This window comes from Penicillium angulare (genome assembly GCF_028827245.1).
Source record: "Penicillium angulare strain IBT 27051 chromosome Unknown utg000004l_segment0_segment0, whole genome shotgun sequence".
Lineage (NCBI taxonomy): Eukaryota > Fungi > Ascomycota > Eurotiomycetes > Eurotiales > Aspergillaceae > Penicillium > Penicillium angulare.
The window spans coordinates 6,135,771-6,153,954 of record NW_026623163.1 but is presented as its reverse complement, the minus strand read 5'-3'; the positions used below and the strand labels follow the sequence as shown (position 1 = coordinate 6,153,954).

The 18,184-nt window shown below is 47.8% G+C and overlaps 5 protein-coding genes across 5 annotated transcripts; 2 read left to right on the top strand and 3 right to left on the bottom strand.

Moving 5' to 3' along the window:
• Window position 1: 1 nt before the first annotated feature.
• Window positions 2–3,873, top strand: N7478_006206 (uncharacterized protein; the record flags this gene model as incomplete). The annotated part of the gene is made up of 5 exons (XM_056922420.1): window positions 2–16; window positions 93–1,151; window positions 1,892–2,607; window positions 2,663–2,909; window positions 2,962–3,873. 5 exons carry the CDS (start codon window positions 2–4, stop codon window positions 3,871–3,873), a joined length of 2,949 nt encoding a protein of 982 aa, XP_056780457.1.
• A 1,421-nt stretch (window positions 3,874–5,294) lies between these two features.
• On the bottom strand, window positions 5,295–5,754 carry N7478_006205 (huntingtin-interacting protein K; the record flags this gene model as incomplete). The annotated part of the gene is made up of 2 exons (XM_056922419.1): window positions 5,295–5,396; window positions 5,452–5,754. 2 exons carry the CDS (start codon window positions 5,752–5,754, stop codon window positions 5,295–5,297), a joined length of 405 nt encoding a protein of 134 aa, XP_056780456.1.
• A 414-nt stretch (window positions 5,755–6,168) lies between these two features.
• On the top strand, window positions 6,169–7,824 carry N7478_006204 (3-deoxy-7-phosphoheptulonate synthase class II; the record flags this gene model as incomplete). Its single annotated transcript, XM_056922418.1, has 6 exons — window positions 6,169–6,190; window positions 6,262–6,371; window positions 6,424–6,487; window positions 6,540–6,632; window positions 6,687–6,738; window positions 6,789–7,824. 6 exons carry the CDS (start codon window positions 6,169–6,171, stop codon window positions 7,822–7,824), a joined length of 1,377 nt encoding a protein of 458 aa, XP_056780455.1.
• A 601-nt stretch (window positions 7,825–8,425) lies between these two features.
• Window positions 8,426–9,771, bottom strand: N7478_006203 (phosphatase PAP2 family protein; the record flags this gene model as incomplete). Its single annotated transcript, XM_056922417.1, has 3 exons — window positions 8,426–9,041; window positions 9,116–9,639; window positions 9,703–9,771. The coding sequence occupies 3 exons, from the start codon at window positions 9,769–9,771 to the stop codon at window positions 8,426–8,428; spliced, it is 1,209 nt and encodes a 402-aa protein (XP_056780454.1).
• A 2,096-nt stretch (window positions 9,772–11,867) lies between these two features.
• Window positions 11,868–16,281, bottom strand: N7478_006202 (uncharacterized protein; the record flags this gene model as incomplete). Its single annotated transcript, XM_056922416.1, has 3 exons — window positions 11,868–12,426; window positions 12,486–13,604; window positions 13,661–16,281. 3 exons carry the CDS (start codon window positions 16,279–16,281, stop codon window positions 11,868–11,870), a joined length of 4,299 nt encoding a protein of 1,432 aa, XP_056780453.1.
• Between the last annotated feature and the right edge of the window lie 1,903 nt (window positions 16,282–18,184).

Below are 18,184 nucleotides of genomic sequence, written 5' to 3'. Positions count from 1 at the left end.
CATGACAGCAACATTTGTGAGTACCTTTATCCTCTTTGGGTTGATACCCATGTACGAGAAAAAACGATTTAACCTCTTGATGACCAATTTAGATGATATATACAACACTCCTTGTCTTAATCCAAATATCGGCACGATATGCGACGAATCTGATGGATCCGAAAGACTACGATCAGGTATTATCGGACCCGAAAGAAATCCGCGATCGGATATATGGAAGCAAGATTGTCATTGGGTTGGAACAGTGCATGCTTCTCTCGACATGGGGTGTCAAGACTTGCATGTTAATATTTTACTGGAGACTTACCCAAAGCTTGCGCTCCAATCTTTATATCAAGATCCTTTCCGTATACGTTGCGGTTGGCTTTGTGGTTATAATGGTCTGCTACTATGCTATTTATTGTCGTCCCTTTCCCCAATATTGGGCGATGCCTGTAAAGAACATGCAGTGCGCAACCTACCAGAACTACTCGATTACTCAAGCCGTCTTCAACATCTCTTCAGATGCAGTGATGTTCGCCATTCCAATGCCACTTCTAGTGCGAGCTCAGCTCAAGCGCCACCGGAAGATGCTCTTACTCGGCGTCATGAGTCTGGGTCTTTTTACCATAGTAGCAGCTATTCTGAACAAATATTTCAACTTTGCTTCTCCTTTCACGACAACCTACCAGATTTGGTACATTCGTGAAGCCAGTACAGCGATTTACGTCGCGAACTTAATGTGCTGGTGGCCATTACTTCGGAAACTATTCGGCTTGAAAGCATTCTCATACAACAGCAATCGAGGAAGGCGAGCAAGAGACCTCAATAACCCCAGCAAAGATAGCAACGGCTATTCGCAAAGCGTGTCACGACCGTCATTCTCTGTTCCTTGTTCTCTGAACTTCGTTCGCCCCGTTTTCAAGAGAGGTGACAAAAAGATTCCCCCGGAGGCACAGAATGATACCCATCGATCGAGCCGGGAAGCCATCACACATATTTCAAATGACTGCATGGAAGATTTCAATCAAGCAGGGGCGTACCCACTCGAGGACTGGAATAGGGGGACCCACTGCGCAGGGGATATTGAAGATCAAAGGCCTACCAGCCAAGAATCCATGGATATCTATCACAACTCACAGTCAATATTCTCTCAAGACTACATAGCTAGGGTCAGCTGACCATTTCTTTGTGTTGTTCGCGTTGATATTGCCCCCTCTCAAGCTTTTTGTCTGTACATGAGCTGGTGTGCTTTTGCCTCCTCCAGTAAACACCATATACCTAAATACTTTCTATAGATCTATATAATTTGCCCTCTGTTTATCTCCCAGTTGCTTATCAAGAGTATCCACTCGTGAACTATGGTTCAACGTGGGTTCAACGTCAAGAACAGGGGAAATGAGGATTTCTCATAGATTCTGGTTACTCAAAATGAGTTATCGCTAGCACCGTTGGTCTAGTGGTTTAAGATCCTTCCTTCCCACTCTCAGGTGACAGGTAGGGGCCCGGGTTCGAACCCCGGACGGTGCATGCTATGATATTATGGTTTTTGTTGCTCTGTGTCGCTCAAGAGGTTGTACAAAGTGACACTTTGGACGTTACTGCTTTCTATCAGCCGCAGTGGCAGAATCAGTTAACCTTCTCTTTTTTAAAAAATATTATTTTGCTCTTAATCTCATGATTTAATAATTTAAAGAGAGCGTAAATCCTTCTGTGGTCGTGAACAAGTACGGTTGAGTCGGCATTCTACCCGCATTAAGTGGGGGCAAATATGGTGTCACACTGGGAACTTCTTTGCTTTTCACCTCTCGAAACTTTCGCTTTTCAACCTCAGAAAACTCGCAATACCAAAAGAATCCAGCTCAAGGAATCTTATATATTCGAAACTACTGCACTATCTCTCATATAACAGTCGGTGTTCCCCGCCATTTCCACTGTCACACCCGCTCGCGAGTCGCGTGGTTTCCCCAGGTCTTGGCTTATGGGGTCTTCTCCGCCCGACAATTCGGGCCAATCCCGGCCCAGCAACACGGACATCATCAACGATAGCGACGACGATACCGAAACTACACCTCTGCACGATAACAGAATTCAGCGGGTTTTGCCTACTCCGATCCTAACGGACAGTCACCGTTTTCCCTCTGTTGGTGAAACCGAAAGAGACCATGTCCCTGTTACCGAACCCGAAGAGGAAGCAGTCGCTGAAGAGAAACCGGTGACATGGAGTTCATTACCAAAGAAGGGCCAACTGGCTATATTGACTTTGGCGCGGCTGTCAGAACCGCTGACTCAGACGTCGTTGCAGGCCTATATGTTTTATCAGCTTAAGTCTTTTGATCGGTCGTTGCCGGACTCGACGATCTCAGCCCAGGCTGGTATACTGCAGGGTAGCTTTACGGCTGCACAGTTCCTTACTGCTGTCTGGTGGGGCCGACTGGCTGATGCAGATTGGATGGGTCGTAAGAAGGTTCTAATGATTGGGTTATTTGGTACATGTGTCTCTGCGCTGGGGTTTGGCTTTTCACGGTCTTTTGTTACTGCCGCCTTGTTTCGCACACTTGGTGGTTTATTAAATAGTAACCAGGGTGTTATGCGAACGATGATCTCCGAGATTATCGCTGAGAAGAAGTATGTGTATCCCCTTCCGCCGCAAATTGCTCCAGTCCTAACAAGTATCAATCAGATATCAATCACGAGCATTTTTGCTTCTTCCTATGTGCTTTAATATCGGTGTCATCATTGGCCCGGTTCTTGGAGGATCATTGGCGGAACCTGTCAAGAACTTGCCTTGGCTGTTTGGGCCTGGTTCTTTCCTTGGCGGTAAAAGTGGCGTGTGGTGGATGGAACACTGGCCATACGCACTGCCAAACCTTCTAAGTGCTTGTTTCATATTCATGTCATTCCTTGCAATTTTCTTTGGACTTGATGAGGTATGTAGTCCAGAAAGGATTTTCAACATATCTGCTAACCAGGACAAAACAGTCTCATGAATTTGCACGTCATCGCAGAGACCGGGGCCGAGAACTTGGCAAGAGGATAGCTCGTGCTTTCTGCAGACACCCTCCACACTATGATCCGCTTACTCGCTCTGAGCAGGATGCATCTCTCTATCTGGACAACAATACACCTTGGTCAGCTCCACCAAGTCCGGTTCGTACACGTTCGCAACCGCCACGTCCACGTAAACGAGCAGGCCTGCGACAAATCTGTACGCGGAATGTTCTGCTCACCCTTCTGGCTCATTTCCTTCTCGCATTCCACACCAGTGCGTTCAATGCTATGACTTTCGTATTCTTGCCCACTCCTCGTGCCCCCGAAGGTACCCGAAACGGCTTCTTCCACTTTAGTGGAGGTCTAGGTCTACCATCTTCACGGGTCGGTCTTGCTACTGCAATCATTGGCTTCATCGGCCTTCCTCTTCAAATCTTCCTATATCCCATAATCCAAGGAAAACTCGGAACACTCACCTCATTCCGAGCCTTTCTTCCCCTCTCCCCTGCTGCGTATCTTCTGATGCCCTTCCTCGTGGTTATTCCAAACATTCCATATCTTGTCTGGCCTTCTTTCACCTTCGTGGTGTCGTTGCAAGTCATATCCCGCACTTTTGTGCTACCTGCGGCTATTATCCTTGTCAATAATTGTGTTACCGACTCAACCATTCTAGGTACGGTACACGGTGTGGCGCAAAGTATTTCGAGTGCTGCCCGTACCCTGGGCCCGCTGTTGGGTGGATGGGGATTGGGTTTGGGTCTCATGCATAACATGGTTGGGGCTGTTTGGTGGGCGTTGGCTATAGAGTCTTTGCTTGGCTATGTGGTACTATGGTTCATTTATGAGGGTAAAGGGATTGAAAAGGCCAAGCCCGATGCAGAGGAAGAAGAGGCGGAGCAATGATGTGATTTCCTTACAAAATTCTCGCTATTATATAGCTTTAGATGTTAGATCGGGCTTTGGGTATATACGCTTTGTTGATCTCTTCGCGTTGACGATACAAATGATGCACTAATTATTCTACCCCTGCGCTTTCTACTTATGTGGCTAGATTCTTTTAGTTCAAATGTCTGTCTCATATTAAGGAATAGGACAATTGCTTGATTTCTCACACTGCATGATTGCCGAGCCTATAATCAGTTATGCGAGCTGGACATTGGGCAAAAAACACACGATGCTTATCAAAAATTGAATGATCCAATGCCACTCCATCCCCCCAACCTTTGGAGATAGGTGAAAATCACATCCTTGGGGACTTCCCCAGCATACGTCCTCTGCCAGAACGCCGCCCATGATCCCTCAATCGGACCCAATTCTCCGAATCCGAGAATCTCAAAAGCCCAAGGCGTCAGCAGGCCATAACACCGAGAACAATTACCGTAGAGTAAACTAGATATTCCCATGCAAATTCGATGGCAGCATCTTCACTCCGTGCGACTGCTTTCTTCGCTGCTTGGCCTATAGATGCTCCAGATTTGATTGCGTTTTCAATGCCTTGAAGTATCCCCTGAACCACCGTGTCTGACCATCCACAGGCCAAATCCATCTCATTTAGCTCTTCGTGAAGCGACGCACGGCTTTTGGCGGTAAGAATTTTGTTGGTAATCTCGTCAGCGACATGTTGCGGTGATCGAGGATCTCCAGGGGGATTCGGTTTGTCTGCTTTTTCTCCGAAAATCAAAAATGCATTCGAAGATGGAGTCAAACATGATGACTTCTCAAGATGCTTCGGGTTTGTTCCAAGAAATTTTGTGGATAGGCTCTTGGATATTATTTCGCTTAGCGGGCACAATGGACAAATGAGGCTGAGGACAAGAGAAAGATGCAGGGAACAGTGGCCTTTTAAAGACACATTCAACCGTTTGATCCCTGAAAACGATTAGCTCTTTATTTGCACATTTTCAAAGTGGCATTGAAATATGAGTCTAGTTCTACATGTAACAGAGCTTGCGTTTGCATCCACACAATGTGTAAAGACTCGGACAAACTAAAAAACAGAGTATATTGAACGGGCTTTTCCAAATATCCTCATTGACATGAAGCCATTCTCAATGATCATTATCATAGCCATAAGGCCAATCGATGTCCGAAAGCCAAGCAATATTGCCAGGAGATATTGATCCAGAAATTTATTGTCTTGTCAGCATTGCCAGTATGGCGATCCGTATGCGTTTGAATAAGCGCATGGAAAAGAAAAAGATACAATTCAGCTTAATCATCAAACAGTCATCTCATATAGAGCAGCGCAGACTAAACGTGTCAATGTATAATAATTCCAGTCTTAAGCCCATTCAATAATCCTTTACCCAAGGTATCCCCACATCCTAAAAAGGCGCAATATAAGCCCTCATAGCAGAAACCACGTCCCCATCACACGCTCTCAAAAGCTCCGTAGCCTTATTCTTATGTATCTCGAGTTGTTCAACCTACAGTAAAGAACGTTACTAACACCATCTCAATCCAGCACCGAAACGAACCTACCAGAAACGTGACATCCGCCGCTACAATCTTTACCACTTTCTTCTTTTCCGCCTCTTGTTTCTGGGTCCCAGCAGCTGGCTTCTTCACCGCTCCCTTCCCACCAACGCTCTCAAGCCGACTCATCGCTTTCCCCAATGCTTCTTGATCAGCACTAGATGGAGCCCGGGTGGGGCTAGCTTCCGCTATATCATTTGTGTGGAGTGCGGAGAGAGCAGCGGCTGCTTTGCGATCTTCGGCGTTTGCGGGGAGTTTTTGGTCTCCGGACTCGGGATCCGCGGTAGCGGAGGGAATAGGGTCTGACATTTCAGATATAAACCGACAAACTGAGAATAAGGTTGGTACTGTATAACGTTCGTAGCTAGAGCTGGAGCTGGAGCTGTTATGGTCTCACGTCACTGATAAGCGGAGACGATAAGAAGTTGTTTGTTGTTTCTGCCTGTGTAACATGGCATCAAATGAGTCATCCGAATATCCGTGAATAAGCGTGCAGTAGGTTCCGAGGTTGAACTGGCATTTTTGACTTTGATTTTGTTTGTGCTTATTTTTTTTGGTTCCTTTGTTAGATTCAATTCAATCCGTGTGAATTGCGAATTGCGAATTGACTCGAATTGATTGTTATTGCTCTTGACCTGCAGCTTATTCCAAGCCGTTTAGCTGATCTTCGTCCTCCACTTTATTTGTCCCACAGGATTAGGTGGGGTTGTTTGATCCGACACCATGACAGACTGGAGCCCCAGCTGTATGTGATGAATATCCATTGAGAAGCTCTTCTTAGGATTCAAGATTTATTAATTCCAATCTTCTATCTAGCGTGGACTACGAAGCCGATTAAACAGGATGTGGTCTATGAAGATGCCCAAGGGGTTCAGGACGCCCTTGAGAAACTGCAGAAACTCCCCCCACTAGTGACCACACAAGAGGTACATACTTAGCAACCCCACTTTGGTTGTTTTATATGCTAATAAACATCAGATCAATAATCTCAAAGCTAGTCTTCGAAATGTCGCCTTGGGTAAAGCATTCGTTTTACAAGGAGGTAAATTTATCATCCTAGCCAGCTCTACTCTCGCATGTTCTAACATACCTAGGCGACTGTGCGGAACTCTTCGACTACTGCAACCAAGACATGATCGAAGCCAAAGTCAAGCTCCTCCTGCAAATGAGCTTGATCCTCATCTGGGGTACGATATCAGTCCTTTCAAACTCCCCCCAAATATAAGCTAACAAAAACAAAGGAGCCAACAAGCCCGTTATTCGTATCGCCCGAATCGCAGGCCAATTCGCAAAGTAAGTAACACAACCTACTCACTGTCATAACAAAATTCTAACGGCCCCAGGCCCCGGTCAAGCTCCACAGAAGTCATAAACGGAGTCGAGATGCCTTCCTTCAGAGGTGACAACATCAACGGCTTCGACGCGAACGTTGCATCCAGAAAACCGGACCCATCCCGCCTCGTCTCCGCATATTTCCACTCCGCCGCAACACTGAATTACCTGCGTGCATCTCTCTCCTCAGGTCTCGCAGATCTGCACTCCCCACTAGACTGGGGTCTAGGACACGTTATCACCCCCTCCATCAAAGAGCAGTACAGCAAGATCGTCAGCGCAGTCAAAGATGCCCTCCGCTTCATGCGTACAGTAGGAATTGATAAAGACCGCGGCGTCGAGACAGCTGATATCTTCACAAGTCACGAGGGTCTTTCCCTCGAATACGAACAAACTCTCACAAGACTTCTGCGCAATCCTATCGAACGAAATAGCGGCTCATCCCCTTCATCCGGATACTATGCTACCTCCGCGCATTTCCTATGGATAGGCGATAGGACAAGACAGCTAGACGGTGCACATGTAGAGTTCTTCCGCGGAATAGCGAACCCAGTCGGTATTAAGATTGGACCGAGCATGAAACCAGATGAACTGGTTGCGCTATTGGAAGTCGTTAATCCATCTAAGGAAATTGGAAAAGTAACTCTTATTTCAAGATATGGAGCGTCGAAGATCTCACAGTTTCTTCCCGGGCATATTGCTGCTGTGCAGGCTTCGGGCCATGTACCTGTTTGGCAATGTGATCCTATGCATGGGAATACGCAGGCTACGCCGTCTGGTGTCAAGACGAGACATTTCACTGATATACTTGGGGAGTTGAAACAAGCGCTGGAGATCCATCGGGCCGCGGGGTCTTTCTTGGGTGGTATGCATCTTGAGTTAACTGGGGAGGCTGTTACGGAGTGTGTTGGTGGTGCTGCTGGGTTGACAGAGGATGGACTTGGAGAGAGATACACTACGTTTTGTGACCCGAGGTTGAATGAGAAGCAGGCGCTTGAGCTTGCGTTCTTGGTCGCTGGGTTTTATCGCCAGGAAGAGGAGGATTAGAGCGTTGCATGGGTATTTTCCTTTATGGATTTAGAAAGAAAAGTTACAGCGTTTTAAAAATGGGTTTGAAGGATTGGAATATTATTCAATTTTCGAGGACCTAGTACTTCGGTTTTAAGTAGCAGGCATTGTGTTATTATAACTTGTGCACATCAATATGTACTTGTACTTGGGATGGAACATAGCTCCCTATATGCACATGTGCGTCTGGGCTCAGGGGTTTCTCCGGGACTCCCCGAGATGATGTTCACAGTCCGTGTCACAAGACGGCTTAGAGCTGTACGCACGTAAGCACTCAAGACTTGACACGAGAATTGCGTGTCAGCATTATATATGAACTCCCAATATCGACGCCAGTGTCATATCAATATCTCCAAGCATAAAGAAAGCCGTTTCGGCATGTCGGTCGATCCAGAGCGTAAAGGGCTCATAAATAGAAAGTAACAAAAAAGGTGACCCAATGCGCCGTCAAAAATCATGAAAAACCAAGCATAAAAGCTCAGTGTAGCTTCCAAGAGAAATTAAAACCAAAAAGTGTATATGTATAGATGCAATATGCAAATCAGATCAGATCAGGTCAAATCATGGTCCAGACCAAGAATCAAACATCATAAGCTGGCACAGTTCGGTATCTAGGCGACAACGAACCCTTATCGTCATTCTTATTCCCCCCGACGTTGTTAAGGGGCTTCGCCAATCGAAGCGCCCAGCAAACGAAGTACTCTGCCGGTAGCAGAAGCAGGAAAACGCGATTGATCATGAAGCACACTGTGACGGAGATCATGGCCATAACGGCATCGAGCCAGTAGTGGTTGGCCGTTGCGACAATGACACTGAGGACAAGGCAGGAGTAGAGCACTGCGAGGGTTGCGAAGATGATTTGTGTGATGGTTGATTTGCGGGTGGGCTTTCCGCGAAGACGACGGAGGAGCTCGGAGTGGTAGAGGAATGTGCTACTAATGACGAAGGCGTAGGTAAAGTGCAGACTGGGCATCGCGGCGAATTGGTTCACAGATTTGCTGCCAACCCAGACACTTTCGGCGTGTTCCTGGCGGACGGTATCGAAGAAATTATAGGATTCGGGGAGGAGACGGGGTGGCATGCAGGGGTAGACACAGAAAGCTGCGAAAGCGAAGAAGTTGCCCAGTGTCATTGTGCGGCGGGCGATGGCGAAGATGTTGGAATTAGGAGCTTCGTGGTAGTACCATGATAGGAAGCTGGAGTATATTAGTGGTTTGTTCTCTTTTTTTTTTGGTTAGGATTGTTGTTTCAAGTTGGTTCCTGGACTTACAGAACGGTGCCTGGGATGTGTACCAGGGAATATATGCGGTTGAAGAAAGTCATAATACCGGGGTGGTAGTTCATGAAAAACGACTGATAGTCCGATTCCATGAGGGGAAACATCCATCGGAAGGCAGATTCATGTTCGAACCATAGTACATCCTCACCATGCTGCTGCGCAACCGCAACGACACCCACATCGGCGGGAACCAGCCACTGAGCCGTCGCCTTGGTAATAGAATAAAACAGAAAGTTCAAAGCCCAATAGAACATTTCCACCAAGAAGGGGAACTTATACAAGATACGACTGTGAATATTATGGGCCCAGCGCGAGGAATCAGGCGTCTTAATAGGAATGCCACAGAAACGTTCAATCTTCAGCGGGTTGGGCGACCCAGCGCGGGTATCGTCTTCATCCATATCGAAATATCCGCGGGGAGACCGGTCCGCATTATCGTACCCCTTGTCACCGAAGACGCTGAAGTTTTTGCGTCGATTCAAGTACAATGAGCCAAACATGATGCTCACGACCACCTGAGACAGTTAGGAGGGCCTTTTGAAAATGCGGAGTTTTCTTCCATGTCGGAGTTGACTTACGATAGGTTCGAGCCATGAGTGAGATGCAAATTGGGGCTTGCCCAGGTCTGGCGTTGGCGCCGACGACATGTTGTGAGGGGAAATGAAAGGCACAAGCTCAACAAACAAGACACAGAGAACAAGAATGGAGCATGGGAGGAGCAAATAGGACTCCTAGGAAAGATCGTGATGGGAGGAGGGAGGAGGGAGATAAGGGGGGAAGACGAGAGGAAACGAGCGGAGAGGAAAAGACGAAGGATGAACTGACTCCACCGCGACAAGATTAAAATGTTAAATGGATATTTTTATTATTTTTTGTAATGCTGAGGCTGAGCTAGGGGAGAACAACGTCTCTGATTCGAGCACGCGACTTTTTCTGGCCCCCGGAACGCGGTAGTAGTGAAAGGGGCAAAGACCCGTGGACACGGACTTGGCTGGAATCCGTTTCCGGCAGATATTATACACTACATTCTACCCATTGTATACAATATAGAGGGCAAATTTAAACTATTCAAGGCCTCAGAACTATAAACAGACAACCTACACAAGATGAGGGCTATTTTTTCTGTTCTTTTCCCATATTCCCCCCCTCATCCAACCTATTCCCAATGCACTCCGTATTCGTATCGAAACAAATTCCGCCCTACGGAGGCATCCGAATGATAGGGCTGGATCACACTGGATCCAGCGGATACAAGGATCAGCAAGTCAACTTAATACTGCGAACTGTTGACAAAAGACATCTAAACACTATATCTATCCAACAATGCCCTCAAAATAAGAAATATAACGTTTTCGTCTCTTGGAAAGCCCTTTTTAACCTCTAGACCCTCCGAATTCCCAACGCGGACTCTTTTCCCAATCGTGCATACGCAAACTCCGTGCGAGTTTTATCTGGCCTCCACTTAAGTACATTGGCCCCGGATATGATTGGTGACCACAATAAGGGCCCCTCTTCGGCCCAAATAATTAGTGGCTCAACTGTCTCTGATCGGGTTTTGTGCAAATCAAGCATAATTATGCTAAGAGTCTCTTGCAGAGTTTTTGATTCTTTTATTCAGAGAGGATTAACCTGGATTCTATACTATTTACACTGTGAGAAATGACTCCAATGTCTATAAAATTCATTTCTATGACTTGATGGTAGTATGATCACCGCCCCCAACAAGGTACTAGGTCGTATGCCTAGCTGTATGAGAACTGCGCCATCTGACACGTCTCCTCCAGGGTTACGTACTCGGTCTTCTACTCCGAATATTCGACAGAGTACACGCAACAGCCAGAAATCATTCCAAGAACCATTCCCAATGGAAAAATCTCATCTTTCTACCCCGTCAATCCCTCCTCAAAGATACTCATCACCAGCCACAATCCCACCGATCGGCATACCCGATCCAGCGTAAATAACCCATAACCTATAACCCACATAACAAACTTCCCGTCTTTGAACTCCGCGCACATCCGGTGTCATTCGCTCCTTCAACTCCAACAAGGTACACACCGTACCTGGATCCTGTATGGACATATAAAGATAGAAAATTCGCAACGGCACATCTTTAGACTATAATAGTAGATTCCGCCACATAAGTAGTCGGTAGTTATAGTAATTTTCAACTTACGGGGGGCGTATAACACAAAGAAAGACAGGAGCACATTCCTATTCCTGCCAATGCCAAGACTTATTTTTTTGCTTTTGACCCCCAACTTTGCTTCGGATTCCGATGGATCCGAAATTTGACCTCGGGTTCGCGCCCCCTGCCATTTACAGACCGCAAGGCTCGACTCTTCATACGCGGAGTACCCCATAACAATCCCCTGAATGAATGGGTTTTTGGTTTTTGGAGCAATTTAGTCAATATGAAAAAAATAAAATTTGATTCAAACAATTTTTGTAACCCATTATATGATTTCTATGGTAGACAGCTGACTATGTACTTTGCAGAAAGCTTGATATTCAAAGGGAATACTTGATTGACTACGTAGGATGAAGAAAATCAAATATTCAATATTCATTTCATTGTTCAAAAAACACAAGATACCATAGCCGACTATGTAGGTCAAACGTGATCTCAGTCCATCCATCCATAATCCCTAAAACAAAAACGCCACTTCTTCCAATAACGATATCCCATATGTACAATGGAAGTAGAAATGCATTTACAACTGCTTATAAAAAAAATAATGTATCACCGGGCAAGCGGACTAGCAACAACCGGCTTATGAAAATAGCTCTTTCGTCGAGCAGCTTCCATACGAGCTCGCTGCTGGCGCCGATTCTCCTGATCGTCTTCCTCGAAGCTCAGTGTAGGAGTCTGCACAGGGAACAAGCCCCGGCCACTCTGCTTGGGCGGGCAGGATTGCTGAACCAGCTGTGTGCGGTTTGAGAGGAAGTAGGGCGTCGCGGGAGACATGCCAATGGCATCGAGGTTGGAGAAGTTGTAGCCGGGTGTTTGTGGAACTTGGTATCGGTCACCAGTAGACTGCTGGGTCGGGGTAGAGGGTGAGGCACCGCGAGGAGTCGGGGGTGTGATCTTGCGGAAACCTTCCATGGCTCTGTTATCTGCACCGCAGCGGCGTCCGCTAGCAGATGGCGTGGAAGGTTCAGCGATATGCTTCAGGGTGCCGTTGATGTTGCTCAGGGCACGAGGCTCCATGCTCTTGCGGCGTTTAGCACCACCTCGGGGAATGACAGTGTTGTCAATAACGTAGGGTGACTCGTCGAGCCATTTATTTTCTCTCTCGCAACTAAACATCCCAATGTTAGAATTAAAAAAATTAGAACGACGAATGGACCATGGACTTACTCGAGAACCCAACCGACACCGACACATTTCACTAAGCCACCGGCGTGCTTGACCTTTTCTAGGGTCCGGAGACCACCATCTTTGTACACAACGTGTGTGATGCCAACCTTGCCAATTGTCTGCAAAGGGTCGACACCATCAACCGGGGACATGCTCGCTCGTGGGTTCCAAGACCACGATTTGAAGCACCTGGCCCCCATTTGTTGCAGAAGCTCAATGAAGATACCGGAAGCATCCTCTCCTTCCGTTGTGTGAACATCCACATAAACGACAGCACCACGAAGTGCTTGCTTCTTGGGACTTGGGTTGCGACGAGGAGTCTTGCCAGGGCTACTGACAACGGAAGGACTTTTAGGCGCAGGCAGGGAGCTCATTCGAGAGCTGACACGGCGAGCGGCACTGCAATGCCGTTTAGGACTGGGTGTTTGAGCCACCTGTACCTGCTCTGGAGGAGCAAGGGCTGGAGCACTGTCCATACGAGGAAGAAAAACCGATTTGCGAATTCGAGGAGATGATCGAGTCGGCGATGTACTCGAAAGTGACAGGCCACGCTTGCGGGGCATCTTCAATGGGGAAATCTCCCCTTCACCCTTCAATGGCACCTTTGATACCGTATGGACGGTTCGAAGGTGGTCTGGAAGTGCTTTCATCGGTGTGGCTGGCAAGGGGGCTGGGGCAGGGAGGTTCTCTTTATCCTCATCTGTTGAGGCGACAGCCTTCTTTCTTCCAGTCGACTTGGATGGCAAGCTCTCACGAGTACGGAGATGCAAGGGGACGACAGGCTCGAGATCTTCGAAAATGTCGCTTCTACTTGGTGAGTTGATCATATTGTCACTGTCCCGAGCGGAAGGAGATTTAGACGGCGAGGGGGGCGTCACTGAAGTATCATCACTGCGAGGCTGAAGTGGCAGCTCAGAGAAGAGACGGGGGGTGTTGGCAAGAGGAGAACGCGAGAGATCAGGGTAAGAAACATCGCCTTCGTCTGGAATGTGGGTCTCAGCTGATCGCTCTAACGGGCCAACGAGAGAGAAACACCGCGCCGACGTGGACGAGATGGTCGGCTTTGAGAGGGTGTGTTGGCTTCCCAACGGCCAAACTTGCTTGCGAGTGGTGTGAAGCCTGCATCAAGATTGAACCTAGATCCTCGTCGGCTTCGGGTGCTTGGAGTCCCGGACCACCTTGGCAAAACAGGAGTTGGAATGTCAGATTGCGTGGTATCCATGGGACTACTTGGCATATCCATGCGCTCTTCCGTATTGTTGATATCGAAAAGGCGAGTGTGAGACTTGACACTATCTTGCATAAACTCAGTAAGTTCCTCGACTGGTGGGGTAGGTGCCGTGGGAGGAGCTGGTCCAAGGGCTTCAAATAGGCTTTCTTCGCCATTGTCAACATCGTATGGCAAATGAGTCTGGGACATGACAGTCATCTCGGCATCAGATGCGATGGAAGAATCCGAATCATTGTTGGCCATCTCATCGACATCATAAGAGTCAATCTCGGCCTCTTGTTGCTCATAAGGCCGGTGTACAACGCTTCCAGTCTCGCTAGGGTTTTCATCTTCGAATTCATCTTCGAAGCTCTGGAGTGAGGTTCTCGTACGAGCAGGGGTTGGTGTTCCGGGCTCTTCAAAAGCACATTCCTCGAAAAGTGCCAAGTCTAGCGGCGACTCTGTGATTGGCGTCCGAGGCACCGAGAACATCTCAGTCTCCTGCGCTGGGGAACTGGGAGCCAGGTCGAGCTCATCCAGAGGCTCATCGGGCTCAACAGATTCCATCACCAAATCCTCGATAGGCTCATCATAATCGCTTTCATCAACTTGGTTGACAGATTCGCCATCACTCAAAGTCATATACAGTTCAGTATCATTCTGAGCATCTAGATTTTTGAAAGGCCTCTGAAGGTCCTCCATTGTATTGAAACAAATAGTTCCAAAATCTTCTGGTTCATGTCGAATCTCTTCCTGCAACTCCTCAATCTTCTGGTCAATGTCTGCGTCCTCCGCCTCCTCTTCAGTCATCGCAGGAAGAGACTCCAATGAAACTTCTTGTGTTTGAAGTTCATGCTCTGCTTCAATTTCAGGAATCTGTTGTGGCGAGGGAGATTGAGATGGCGACTTGCCGTCAGACTGCAGCTCAATGCCAAAGATATCACGAGCAACTTCCTCTACCATCTCAAGATCTTCATCGGCAGCTTGGTCCTCTTCCTCTTCCTGGTGCGAAGACAGACGTCTAATCATGGAACTTATAGAGGATGAATGCGAGGAGTTATCATCATTTGGCGTGGTAGACGCAGTCACGGAAGATTTAGCCGAGAACAAAGAGCTTTTGAACGGAGAAGCAATTCTTTTTGCTGGGCTCTGGATCAAGGAAGCTCGAGCAGGAATTGAAGGGGTTTCTGCTTTTGAAGGCGATTGAGAGAATGATGCGCCAAGGCGTCCCTTTTTTGGTGACAGTTTCAAGGGTGACGAGGGGCCATGTGAAGGTTGAAGGGCAGGTGCACCGTTCAACTCGTCGCGGAAAAGAGGACCACAGTTGGCCGATTCTCTGAACGAGAACTTAAATGGTGAAGAGGCTTCCGGCCGCCTAGCTGGGCTAGACATAAAGACCGAGTCGCTGAAATCGATCGCTTTCCCTGGCGGAAGCGCTAAATGACCATTATCCGTAACAGTGTGTTGGTTCTTGTTTGGTGTGAAGTTGATTCTTCGGACTGGTGAGCTCAAACCAGTTGTTGATCCGTGTTTTGGTGTTGGAAGTTTCGGTTCGCCATTCTCGTCAACGAGATTAGAGGCTTTCTTGGGAGTGAAGTTGATCTTGCGCACAGGAGAGCACAGGGTCGGGGCCTCAGACTGTTGCTTTGCTGGGGAATGGACAATAAGCTTCACGGGACTCTTGATGTCGTACTTGGCTGCAGTCAATTCGTCCTCCTCGCCATCGGAGCTGGCATAAGCAGACAGCGTCTTGGCAATTTGCTTAGCTTTCTTGGGAGAAAGAGGTTTCGTTGCAGTCTTCTTCGCTGCCGCGGGCTTACGTCCACGGCCTGTTGCGGTAGCAGCTTTGCGCACCGGTGCGCCTCCGAGGCCAGATTTGGCTGGATCAGTGCTCTTTACGGCCGCCTTGCGGCGTCCAGCAGCAGGTGCTTCGAGCTGTTCTTCCTCCTCTTCTGATTCGCCATCCGCCTCTTGAAATGTGACAGTCTTCTTCTTAGCTGGGCCACGCAAAAGATTAGAGCGCATCGTTGTCGAGTTTGTTGCAATAGTAATGTGCTTGGGACCGTCCGACTGGTCGCTCGTGTTATCTTCGGTCGCTGCGCGAATATTCTTTCTGGGCGCGATGGTCTTTTTTGTTGCGTCTGCCTTTGGTCGCCCTCGAGGCTTGGGAGCAGCGGGCTCGGCGGTAGTGTTCTTCCTTGGCCGTCCAACACGTTTCTTGGCTGGCTTGGGCTCGTCTTGGTTGGATGTCATGTCGTCATGCGATTCCTCAAGGGCAGGCGCTGGCGTAGTTTTCGTTATCGTTCTTCGTGGGACAGGGGGCTTGGTCTTCACACGTCCAGCAGGTCGGCCCCGAGGTCGGGCAGCGGTGTCAGGTTGCTCTTTCATCATCATCCCAAGCTCATCGTCCGTATCTGAGTCGAGATCATCATGCGCATTTATGAAGCTCGACTTAACGGGGGCGCGCTTCTTGGCGGCTGACGATGCTGCACTAGCTGCCTTGGTGGATTTGTTCAATGTCGTTCGAGATGCCGCCCGCGGCCCCCGCTTGGCTGGGGATGAAGGGAGGACGGCAGCGCGTGCCATAATGATGGTTTGGTAGTCAAGGTTGGTGTCGTTTCTCGATATGAATATGAATGTTGTCGATTAAAGATACCAGCGCTACCTTACACTCATGGCGGGTCGTATCGAACAGTCGCGGGTGGCGGTCAAAGTCCGGAACGCATTGAAGCTGCAAGGCAAAATAGAACGGGTGGAGCGTGTTTGGGTGAAGCTGGGTCAACTCAGGGCCGTTTCTATGGTAACCGGGTCACCTGACGACGATCGCTAACAAGGTTGAGATGGATTCAGCGGAGAAGGATCAACACTATAAGAGTTCCACTCTTTAACTTGGGTTTCAGGATGCATTGTGAATCACCTATTTAGTTTGAACAATCTAGCCTCTCATATGGAAATTTCATGGTTAAAACTAGAGATTTCAACGAATAGCCGAGCCTGACCGTGCAAATCCATAGCAACTTGAACGCAGTTACATGTACAGGTTTCCGACCACTGGCAGCATTGTATATATTCAAGTTCCTATAGTACTAGTCCAATAGTGAGTGAACTTGAAGCAAGGGTTGCACTGTGGAACTCTCAAATTTTGACGAACCGGCTACCTTCATCTAGTAGTATGGTTTGGAATATAGTATAGTATCCCAATAATGTATAGCCACTGGCACCACTACTACTATTACTACTACTACTAGTAGTATGTAGTGCCCAGATGATATTCACAATCATACTTCAATATATAAATGAACCAGTGAACTGTTTCAGCTATTTATGATAAGCTAGCTCCATGTACTTGCAGAATGGGAGGCCGCGGTGGATCCTGAGGCTGAGGCCCCCAGGTTGGTCGGCTGGGTAGTTGCAGGATCCTACGACTCGCCACCCGGTCGGCAAGTCAATTTTCAGCATGGACAAAAACCAACAACTGACAGTTCAAAGATTCAATCTCGGTTCATTCTGAAAATAGCCAAAAAAAAACTAGATCCCCTGCAATTTAAAACCAATACGAGGTCTAGATAGACGAGGGATCATCCTAGATCACCCTGGGGATGTGCATGGGTGTCACCGTCTCAATAAGCACTGTAACACCGCATGGAAAACTAGATTATGGTAAAGGTTCTAGCAGGTACATACTAGTAGTTCTAACTTCTAGTATGGAATATTTATCCTGAACATAATGTATAAACCCGAGCCCGGGGTTCGAAGCGAGATATAGTGTAACATTAGCTTTGTCCTCGATTCAAGGTTCCCATCCATCAATCTGGCACTGCACTAACTAGAAGTTCACGATATCTATCCTAGTGCTTATTCCCCTCCGATACTAATGACACATAGTGGATTCAAGTTTGATTCAGGGTTCCCTCAAGCCACAGATCCAGATCCTAGAAACCCACGCGACACTAGAGCAAAGACCTAAAAGATAAATAGAATGGAACGGTTTAATCGAGATCGAACCTGTCAATGGACTCTTCCTGGCAATGTTACATCTGATCCCTTTACTAGTCGACCTATCATCCAATAACCTCCCCCCGCTAGACGCAAAATAAGCCATGTTTCATTCCCCACCGTGCTTGACGCACAGCCATGTGAGCCAACTGGACATGTACAATGCACCGTTCGAGTAAAACAACACACTATTCTTGGCCCATGGAAAACCACATGTGGCATCCTTATCCCTGATGTTGTTTGTGGGGGTGGAGTCCACGTCGAAAGCCTACTCTACTCCCTATCGTCTCCCCGAGTCCACTACTCCACTTTATCTTGATTGTACTGTAAAGTGGATCAGGCGACCAGCATGACCCCGACCCCCTAAGTCTGAGCTGACGGCTTATCGACCCGACAGGGAAAACGCTCGAGCACGAGACTAGGATCGCATTTTAACTTTTTATGTCGCTGATTGGTGAAGATAGCAAACGTCGAAAATAATAGAATAATAGGG